The sequence below is a fragment of the Hippoglossus hippoglossus genome, chromosome 4, assembly GCF_009819705.1.
Source record: "Hippoglossus hippoglossus isolate fHipHip1 chromosome 4, fHipHip1.pri, whole genome shotgun sequence".
Taxonomy (NCBI): domain Eukaryota; kingdom Metazoa; phylum Chordata; class Actinopteri; order Pleuronectiformes; family Pleuronectidae; genus Hippoglossus; species Hippoglossus hippoglossus.
Genome location: NC_047154.1, coordinates 17,921,511 through 17,932,725, shown reverse-complemented (window position 1 = coordinate 17,932,725; position 11,215 = coordinate 17,921,511). Strand labels below are relative to the sequence as shown.

Sequence of the window (11,215 nt, the reverse complement as noted above, 5' to 3'; positions counted from 1 at the left end):
ACAAATAATTTAAGCAAGACATTAACATTTGTTTCCAAATGATCTGATTCAGATTATGAATTAACATACTCGATCTCTGAAAATTGCTCCTATCCATGAAAAAGTGTCCAGGAAAGCAACTGCACTGTTTTGTGAACTTGAGAAATCAGATTGTGAATCAAAAGCGGGCGCTCGACCAGCGAAGATGAAGAACATTACTGGTGCTACTGGAAACCCCCTTTACTACATGGTCTTTTAGTTTCATTTACTCATAAATGTAAGCTTACACTTTTGAAACAGCCCTGAAATAGAGTCAAGAATTAAGTAAAGTATCACAAGTATTTTAAATATACGAATATTTTATGCCTCTGAGTCCTAACTTGAACTTTGCACATAGAAATGACTCGGATCAGATATGCAGCTCTGCTCAGTCAGGTAATTTAATGTGTCAGTAAAGTCAGAGTGCATCAGTCCTCTCACACTCACACACAGAGACACACACACACACACAGAGACACACACACACACACAGAGACACACACACACACACACACACACACACACACACACACACACACACACACACACACACACACAAACACACACACACACACACACACACACACACACACACACACATATATCAAACCATGATGATGCTTGTAAGAAGATGATTGGCTCATTCGTACCGAGAAGCTGTCAATCTATGTAGCCGGATGAGTCATAGAAGTAACTGAAGACCATTGTTCCTAAATTAGATCTGCATCTTTCAAAAAGAGAAGAAAAACTTGCTCTTGCAAAGCAACCTCAATGTTCTTAATGGATAAATAAAAATACATTTTATAGGATTCATGTAACTGAAGCAGTTTTTGGCAAAAGGTAGAGTAAACGTTAAAATAATTATAGTTTTAAAAATATTTTATCGTTGTTAAATAAACGTATAAGACTTAAAAACAACATTAAGAACGAAACACCACTTTCAATGCATCAGTGTGGATGAAGATCTTATTTCTGCATGAAGATTCCTTCGAAATTTCATTACTTCCTATGTCCACTAGAGGGACACCAATGAACAAGACATTAAAAACACCAGAGTCGACCACTTCAAGTTTATGTCTTCTGTATTTTTTTTTTTTTTACATAAATACAAAATAAGGGGAAAATAAACAGGAATTACAGCTGATGTTACTTTTAGTGCTCAACGTGATACAAGAACAATTTCTAACAATTTCTACACAACTGACAAACTACAAAACATTCATCACAATAAACTTTTGGACTTTTTCTGTTCAACTACAAAAACCTGGAACCTCAAAAGGTGTCTCTACACTCCTAATTGACATACTATTAAAATAGCTTTAATGTTTAATTAATACAGGTAATTATTTGCATGCAATTAATTTCATAATGAAAATGTTAATGCTGTAGATCGGGTGTTTTTACGTAAACAAGGGGATTGAGAAATACAAAAAAATTATCTTTCCAAAATACAACTGTCAGTTTGTAAATGTTGCTCTTCAAGCCGTCCGAGTGAGATAATGACTGAGCCCCTCCCGGGCAAGTGAACAAGAGTTTGAGGATATAGTTAAGAGTTTTGATACCCACCAACCTAGTTGTAATAGCCATTAAAAACTGTTTCGCGACTAACTTGGACATCTGAACATTTTTGAAAACTTCAGCATCTTGTTTCTACACAAGTCTGATTATATTGAAATTCCTAAAATTGTACGCATACGAAACACCAATTAGGCTACGACATCACTGGCTTTCTGTAAAAAACATTTTAAATATACAAGAAAAGAAATGTGAATCCAGTCACATGAACAAATGCTTTTGACAAACATCAAGTTTCTTAAAGTTCAAACTAAGTAGTAAGAACCAAATGTTAGCCTCGGATTAATTTTACACTACAGAAGTAACACGATAAAGCCTCTTTGGAAAATACTTGAACACATAAGATCAGTGCAGCACCAGTTCATTTGATTATACTACATAAGATATTTGAATTTGGTTGTGGACCAATTTAAAAGTATCATTACAGCACATGAGATGAAAAGTGTCCCGCTGGGAAGAATGTTTTTGTAAAATATCTTTCCTGACTGATGAAAGAGCTGCAGTTATAATTCAGAATTTTATCATAATGCTCATCTCCACGCTCCCACGTTTTTCCTTAATTTTTAATACAGTATCAAGCAAGATGATCTTCGGTGACAAATTCAAAGGATGTAAATGTTTATACCAGAGACTGTCACATGTAAGACGGAGTATATTTAGCTAAGGGAGTGATCAGAGTTAATATACAGCAGGAGAACTAGATATAACGCCAAACAGCAGCACAGAGGGATCCTGAGGTTCAAACCCGTTTGAGAAACATCAAGGATTCCTTTTTTATGCCTAGTGGTATTTCCCTGTGTTGGTGTTTTGTTTGCTGTTCACACCCCTCTCCTGTAGGGGTCGCTACTGCCTGATGTCTGCCGGTCTGAGCTGCCTCTCGCCCTCAGCCAGGAAGATCTGCATGGCCCGGGAGAGCATATGGACGCCCAGCTCCCGTTTACGCTTCACCTGCCAGTTGGACGCCACGCCATAAAAATCGCCTCGCTTCTGATTGGTGAGCATCTTCAGACCTGTGATGTTATCGGAGAACCGATTGGTTATTGACAGGCTGGTCCGGCACAAGATCAATATTGACACGAGAACAAGCAATGAGTTGCACTGTTGGTACAATAAGGATGAGGCAGCCTCTGGATAATATAACAGCGATGGCTTTTACTTTCAATTGACAATAACCTGGTAGAATAAAAGTGCAATTTATAGAAATCAACATCTTATTGTTAAAAAAATAAGATGTACAGTGCATCATTGTGATTATGTCACATTTGATTTCCAAATGTAGACAAAATTGAATGTAATTAACACTAACTGTGAATGATCTAAACAGCATTGTATTGCATATGGTAAAAGGTAAAAGGACTGTATTCATGTAGCACTTATCTACTCTTACCCACCACTCGAGGCTCTTAACACTACAACCCACATTCACCCATTCAAATTCACACAGTGCTACTGTATGCTGACACCATTCTCTTTCTATCACAAACCATTCACCGTCAGCACAGTCAATTTGGAGTTCAATACTTTGCCCAAGGACACCTCGGCAAGCATCTCGCTGAGGAGCTTGGGATCAAACCACCGACCTGACAATAAAGCGACCACCCCCTAATTAGGGGTCAAATGATCAGTAACAAAAGCTGCTGATAAAGAGGAGATGAGAGTTCAAACTGGAGTTCCCCAGTGGATAGCATCACTGTTTGCCACTTCACAGAGATCCCCGGTGATGTACTCACCGATGGCCTCCACCATACAGGCCTCTCTTGTGAAGGCCTCCACTGGAATAACGTTCTGGAAACAATGCAGCGAGACGACGCCCTGCCCGGCCTCCCACACCTGGAGGATGTGCTGCACTTTGGGGCACAGTTTCTGTCGCAGAGAAGAAAAGGTTTATGTTTTACCAATCCATTTCATATCCCGATTATTTTAATTCTTAAGAATGATCAGCATGTGGCCAGTGTCCTACCTTGCAGGTCTTGTCCCCTCTGTAGTACTCCAGAGCCTCATACAGGTGGCTGTAAGGCCGGGAGCGTTTCCCCTTCCCCACATAAAATATGGCGTTGACAAAAGCCTGGAAACACTCCTGTGGAGTCATGGTGTGACTGCGGAACGGGAGGTTCTTCGTCACTCTGACGGAGAAGAGAACAAAGATCCATTTAATTATGTCTGTTTAAGGATCACAAGGCGAGTGGCGGGGTGTGTGGTAAAAATTGTTGATTTGATTTTACAGATTTTTAAAAAGCTGTATGAGCACTAATGAGCAAATAAGTCAATGAACCAGTTTTGCTCTGCCAGCAAGTTTGGTTTTCATCTAATTTGTAAAAGCACACATTTTTAGAAGTGAGTTCAAACATGCATCACAGCTGAGGCACTGCACAGTTTTCTTGATTTTTCAGTGTATTGATCATCACTGATGTATTAAGTAAACATCGCGAATATGGTCTATAACCTCGACTAAATGAAATAGGTGTGTGAGTTACAGTGTCCTGTTCTAGTGACAAACAGTGGACTGTAGAATATTAAAATAAAAATGACACCATCTCATAACATCTGGCAACATAACAGGACAGAAAGCAAAGAAAATCACATAACGCAACGCGAGAGACAGTCGAACCTTGGATCGAGCAGCAGGTAGTTGAAGCTGGACTTGATGACGCCCTCCCTCCACTTCCTGTTTTGATCTGGTTGGTCAAACTGCTGACATAGATCCTGCTCGTCAGTCTGACAATCAGGCAGCTGGAAGGTCTTCAGGGCCCGACACAACTCGGGACTGTAACCGAAATCAACTGGGGGGGGGGGGGGGAGCACATGAATGAGTGTGTGCAAGTGGCCGTGCTGATAAGATAAATGATTGTAGTAAATGTGTTAATAAGTCTCATTCATTCAGTGGCTCTGATCTAATCCACCCACAAAGTGACTGACACGGTGGTGGTGAGCTTCTCAACGAGTAATGAGTGTAATTTTCCATTTTCATGCTTTTACAAGCAATTTTAATGGTCAACTCAATATTTCACTACTTCACAGGACAAACATTTCTAAACAATAATATCCATATCAGAGCCTATATACTGATATCAGGAAGTAAGAAATTCCTTATACGATTTATCAGACAGTATATGTATGACAAATTGAAATATATGGCAATTTCTAAGACTTTGTTAAACCTTAATGACATAGAATATAATAAAACACAAATACAAATAAATACATTATATAAAAACTTGAACGAACTAAAAAAATACAATTTAAAGTTATCGTATTGACACATATTACTAATATGATTGTAAAAGACTTATATACCGATATATCTGTCGGGCTCTAACAAGTATTGATCATTATTAAAGAAACATTTTAGGTGACATTTATCTTCTTATACACTCTCATCCAATCTCATCCCAAAGCTGCTACTATCATTACCTAAATGTAGATAAACAGTTATCAATAACTGAATCAATAACAAAAAAAAAAGCCTCACCTGTTTGCGGCTGGCCTAATTGCTTCTGGTGATGCGGGGATTGGGACTCCTGCATCAGACGGCGCAGCCTTTTCATGTATGTGGGCCTGGTGCGGCTGCTGATCGGACCCGGACTCTCCCCCAGCTCGAGGAGCCTCGATCTCAGCTCCTTGTCTGTTATCCCTTTAGTGTCTGGTAAAAGAGGACTCTCCCCCTCATCATGTTTCTCTTTCTTTATCACCGTCGGAGGCTTCTGGTTCTCCTTTCCTCTGCTGCTCGTCAATTCGGTCTGCACGAAGCGCCAGTCATAAAGGATGGTGTCCTCGCTGCTAGTGGTATTCGTGCTCGAGCTGAACGAGGTGTCCGAAGTCGGCGGGACGTGGGTCTCGATCAACTTGTGGCCCTGTTCTGTATCGGTGTACAGGTACTCCACCGGTTCTTCCAGATCCTGAATGAGCGGACGCCCTCCGGGTGTGTAAGACACGTTCGCCAGGTGCTGTGACCTGCGACAGCCCGACAGTCGGCTCATGCTGTACCTCGGGGTGCATCCTGTGCCCGGGGTGCTCACCGGGTCAGAGTCGTCCCTGGACCTCCTTGGGGAAAAGTAACTGGAGCTGGATGAAGAGGACGCAGAGTCCGGCTGAGAGCTGCAGTCCTCAGTGATCCAGAGATCTTCATTTCTTACGCTGTCGCTTCTGGCCTCAACAGGGTTATCGTTTACATTCCCCTTTGTTGTTGCCTCATCTGTACTCGTCAGATCATCGGTCATAAAATCTAAACCTTTAGCAACATCCCTGTCTTGGCCTCGCATAGCAAGCGCAACCTCTGCCAGGTTTATTTCATAAGCATCCATTACAGAGTCCTGGTCTTTACCCAGTAACACTGTATCTGATAAAGTCTGTGATTCAGTTACACTCTTGGAGAGGATGATGGTATCCTCTTGGCTATGGCTAACACTTGAACCAGCTCTCAGGGTGCAGGACTGCGTGTCCTGGCAATCTGCAGGTAAGGGGTCTCCTCCTGTGCTACTCCCTGAATATGATGGCGTATAATGAGTCACATGTGGTGAACTGTAGTAGTCTTTACTGCTCCGAGACCTGGGCGTCTGGTGGCGTGTTCGAACTGGCGAAGGCAGGGTCTCCTCAAACAGAGACGAAGTGAGAAGGAGGCTTTCGTGCGTTTTGCTTGTTCTCAGTGAGCAGCGACTCAACCTGGAGCGAGTCCTGCCAGTTACGAAAGGACTTGGCGTGAACGGAAGGTCGGCTACTTCCTCTAAAACCTGAACTGCATCAGATTCGGCATCTGTCGTTAGCTTTGTAGCCTCCTCGTCAACACCGCCTTCACTTGAAGTATCCACAACAGAACCGTTAGATGCAAATGCTTCATTGTTTGAGGATTTTAACTCACGCAGGGACAGTTTATCAAGTATTTTCTGTAAATGCTCTGTAGTTTCAGGTTCTGAATCTATCTGGGGTTTAACAGGTGTGAGATTCCCAGTTCGCCACATACATTCAGAATCAGAGTCTGTAGAAATCTCAGTCTTTTTGCCAGATTCATGCCCGACAGACGCCTCCTCCTCAGCAGGGTGTAAAACAGACGCATCCAGAGCACTGGTGTAATGGTCACTGTCACAGCTACTGTAATCACTACTAGCCGTGCCGCTGCTACTGCTCCCACAGGACCGTGCTGGCTGTTCAGCTATATTAACCTGAGCCTCTTTTAAAGTTTCCCTCTCCTCTCCATCATCACTCTCTTGCAAAGCACAATGATTGATGACTGTTTTCTCCATGTCCTCTTCTGTGCTCGTGCTGCACTCCCTGCTGAAAACATAGACATGATCCGGCGATGTGACGTCAATACCCTGCTTGTGTAAAACAGTGGCCATGCGTTCTGAATCCAGGAAGCCAGAGTACTCAGAAAGGTCAAAGGTTAAGTTGCTGGGGCACTGGCTGCCGTCGACAGTGTGCTGCTGTTTGGGAGAATCGGGACTAAAAACGGGGAAAAATTCATCGACATCCCTAAAGCTCACGCTCTTGCGACATGTTCGCCTAGAGTGAAGTGCTGGAAGAGTGTCTCTTCTGGAGGGAGAGATTCTGCCGTCAGCATGTTCGTTTTCTTTTGACTTGAACACATCATCGTTTGTTAATAAATCATCCTCCTTAAGGATCGGCATTGGAGCTGCAAGCCCCACTGCAGACATGCGAGTGCTTGATAGTATGGAGGGACCCTCAGCTGCCCAGTGTGCAAAGGAATTGTTCCAGTCCTGGTTGTGATGTCTCATTGAGTCCACATCAGAAAGCCTGTTATATGAAAATCCTCTGCAACCTGGCCCCCCGTTCATGTTAGCCATGTTAAAGAATGATGAGCGCCTTGTGCTGCTCAACAAGGCTTCACCAGAGTCACTCATCATAGACGAGTGGGAGCTGAAGCTGGAGTCTGACGCAGGGTAGCTGGACGTGTCGGTTTGGTCTGAATACACAGCTGTGGAGAAAAAACACAGTTATAAATTAACAGTTTCAACAAAAGGTAAAAAACTATCACGAGCCGGTCTTCAGACACTGTGACAGACAGATGATCGGCCTTGTGTTTGTTTCATTTGGCGGGAAAATAGTGAATGTTACAGGTAAATTTTGAAGTAAATTACAGCAGGTACTGGTGGTATTTATTGCCTAACTGCCCTGGTTCCCAGTGTTATTTGAGAAAAACAATATGCAAAGTCAAGACTTGCATGTCATTGTTAGTATACAATTTAATAAATGTTTTATTATAATGATGTGACAGACTGCTGACAAGTGAAGTACAATATTAAAAACTTAAATTAGGTAAATTACCATAGTATATGTCACTACCATTTGTAACACCACTGGTGGAAGTATGGCTTTCTTTCGATATAGTTATGGAAATAGTACAAGTTAGATGAATAATTTTTGCACTTAAATTATCTGATGAACAACTAAATATCGTAATCACCAACAGAACAAATCTTAAAAAGAGACGATCTTACAGTATTGAAATTGAGGTGAGTCGTCCTCCTCTGTGTCTACTGAGCTGGCCTGGTATTCCTGGAGGACCAGGGCACATTTCCGATTCTCCTGTTGCACTGCAAGCTGCCCTGGTGTATTCCCTTCCTGCAAGAATTTGTATTTATATTTTTACAACAAATCTCCATTTATAAACATTGATTTTAGATAATGCTAGGTGTTTTATGCACAAGTCCCTTTATCTTAATTTTCCATGTCCTGAAAAGTGCCTCATACACTTTCCTCAAGTCTATTCTTACATTGTCTTTGATGTTTGGGTCTCCTCCATTCATCAAGAGCATCTTCAGATTTTGGTAACATCCCCACAGTGCAGCAATGTGAAGAGGAGTCAGGCCCTCGGACGACCTGGGAGAAATTCAAATAAAGACACAAAATACTATATTAGAATTATGCTCAAGAACTTGAACAGTGAGTCATGTCTCTATTTTAACATTTTTCTCATGGAAAATCATTGATAATACATAAATTGTCTGCTCAAAAAATTCCTCAACATCATTGACACTTACAGATGATGCATCTGTTGCACTGGTCAAAAGTGATTTCCATTACTGGTTATAAGTTCTGTGGTTATATAGGTGGAGAATGTGATATGGAAAAATAACTAACATTCATTATTTTCACTTTTTAGTGACCATACCTAATATTGGGGTCCGCTCCAAATTCCAGCATCATTTTCAGGCAACGCATGTTCTTCTCCGTTTCTTTGCCAACAGCCAGGTGTATCGCAGCGACCCCTTTACAGCCCAACAGGTCGGGACGAGCACCTTGTGAAAGAAGCAGCTGCACGGATCTGCCGAGGAAGAGAGATCTGTTACAATCTGATGTATACTACGTCGTGGAATACATCAAGGGAGTGTTGCTTTACTGCAAACAAGTGCATGGTGACGTGTCATAAAATGTTACTGGCAGAGATGTTGCGATACAGATGCCAGCATTGGAAATGAGTGGCGTGTGCCAATACGATACCACATCTCTAAAGTATATTAGTTTCACTCAGATAAAACTGCACATTTTCTATTCCCAGAAATCAATTATTTTTTGCCATTCAAAAACAGCTTTTGTGCTGTACTGCCACAGTGGTGTAGAGTTAAATGTCAACAATATGGCTATATAAGTCCCTCAAGTAAAACGGCGACATGTACCGTATGAAAGACGTCAGTTTCGAGCTATATAAAAGGAGGTAATTGTTGCATTTAACCTGGATTCAGTTATGATTGTCAAACTACACAATAAAAGAAGTTCTATTCATTATCTGTATACATCTATATTTCAAAGGGTTTAACCTGAGACGGGCCCCACAACAATCACAGCAATCATCACTTCTGTACAGGATTATTAACATACAGCTGTCAGAACAAGTTATTATTCTTTTAAATGAATAATGATATTGGAACATCTCTAGTTACTGGACAATAGAGCAAAAATCATTTCAACAATAATTCTTAAGTGAGACTGTGTCAGGGTCGTCTCGTCTAATCCATTTAGCAAAAACAGTATCTGTGTGGTTTATAATTCGACCACGATGTCTAGATTTGATCCTTTATCCATGAAATATAGTTTTGATGAGTTAATCTCTGATGAAATTGAAGCCGAGTGTCTTTACGATCATAAATAACAACAGCCACTGACAGATAGTAAATATATATATTTACTGATATCATATTGTAATGGCTCCACACGGTCCATACTAAGTGTTTGACTTGTATTATCCAGAGTAACATCTCGTAATCACAGTAATACTGTTCCGGCCTGGACAGAAAACATGTCTGGACAAAACACAAAACAAAGAGGGGGGGGGTCAGACGATCACCTGGGTTCTCCATCGTTCACAGCTTTACACAGCTGACCCTCCAGACTTCTCTTCCTTCGATCCATGATCATCTCTGTCCGCTTACTAATCATCTGTGACCGCGTCCCTGCATCTTCGGCCCCCGCGGCCCGAGCCCGAGAAGCCCAGACGTGGGTCACTCTTAATGGAGGCTACCGTTAGCTAGCGGGGCTAACAGCGACTGGGAAGCTGCGGACGCCATCGACTCATTAAACGTCGCGAACTACTAATGTTTTAACACATAAAACCAAGAGTTAACTATAAAGTCCGTCTTTCCGCATCTTCACTTCTCGGAGGGGAGTTGTTGTTAAACAGTGGAAACTTTCAGCGGTTGTTTATTCTCGTTGTTTTGCTTTGATCGAGTCTTTGACTTAAACTTCCCTCCAAACAATAAACGCCCCCTCTCCAGCCGGAAGTCCCGCCCACTGACGCCTCTCATTGGACAATCTTTTTATTTTTCACCAATCAGGTTACTAGAAAGGGAGGCGCAGTTCTAATTGGTGCTCATCCGCGTCAAATTCCGTGTAACTGGTTGTTATTGTGTCTTTGTGTTTGAATAAAAGATTATTGACTCCTGTTTAAGAGTTATAGTAATAATAAGTACTGTGAATGATTTTATATTATATACATTTATATATATTCAGTTTGTTATTTTTTGGTGAATTTTCATTCAACATATTTATTTTCTTTCTCTTGTTTTGATTGCTGTTCTTTTAATCTCCATTTCGTTTTATTTCTGTGAAGCAACTTTGTTAAGAAAAGTGTTGTATAAATATATATTATTATAATATATTATATTTAGATATCATACCTCAGTGAAGTATGGCCATGGGTCACATGGTTGGAATGACATTTTAAACTTGGAATATTTACTCTCTCTGTTTAAAAAACAGTTTTCATAGAATAATGTCATTGCTGTTAAAGTGTACCATTTATTTTCCATCATAAAATGTTGCTGCTGATTCCCCCATGTTGCTGTGTCTGTTCTGTGCTGTATAGTCTGATCAATGTCATTTAGTTTGTCTTTGTCATCTGTCCCTGCTTGTATTTTTATATGAGACTCCATGACGGAGGAGATGCTGAATCTGAAAAAAAACAGGGATGTTTGAGTATTAATTAGCTATGTGTAAAAAAAAGTGTAACCTGAATTGAGACGAAACAACAGCATGATTCTCTTTCAAGTAGAAGGTTTGGGGTGTAGGTTATAGGGGTTAGATAGAGGTAATGAAAATGGAAGAAGAAGATAATGACTCATTTATATCTTCTTTTTTACAGCAGGTAGATAGTTTTTATTCTTGGTTCTTA

At 41.0% G+C, this 11,215-nt stretch overlaps 1 protein-coding gene across 1 annotated transcript; it reads right to left on the bottom strand.

Moving 5' to 3' along the window:
• Positions 1–991: 991 nt before the first annotated feature.
• ankle1 (ankyrin repeat and LEM domain containing 1) lies at positions 992–10,281 on the bottom strand. The gene is made up of 9 exons (XM_034583452.1): positions 9,893–10,281; positions 8,720–8,872; positions 8,322–8,427; positions 8,046–8,169; positions 5,063–7,522; positions 4,202–4,373; positions 3,554–3,716; positions 3,324–3,456; positions 992–2,603 (listed from the first exon to the last, which is right to left on the bottom strand). Exons 1-9 carry the CDS (start codon positions 9,982–9,984, stop codon positions 2,437–2,439), a joined length of 3,570 nt encoding a protein of 1,189 aa, XP_034439343.1. The 5' UTR covers positions 9,985–10,281; the 3' UTR covers positions 992–2,436.
• Between the last annotated feature and the right edge of the window lie 934 nt (positions 10,282–11,215).

Coding starts and splice junctions, on each gene's coding strand:
- ankle1 (XM_034583452.1), bottom strand. CDS start 9,984: ATGATTAGTAAGCGGACAGAGATGATCATGGATCGAAGGAAGAGAAGT. Junction 8,873..9,892: donor GTGAACGATGGAGAACCCAG/GTGATCGTCTGA, acceptor CTTCCTCGGCAG/ATCCGTGCAGCTGCTTCTTT. Junction 3,457..3,553: donor GAGGGGACAAGACCTGCAAG/GTAGGACACTGG, acceptor TCTCTGCGACAG/AAACTGTGCCCCAAAGTGCA.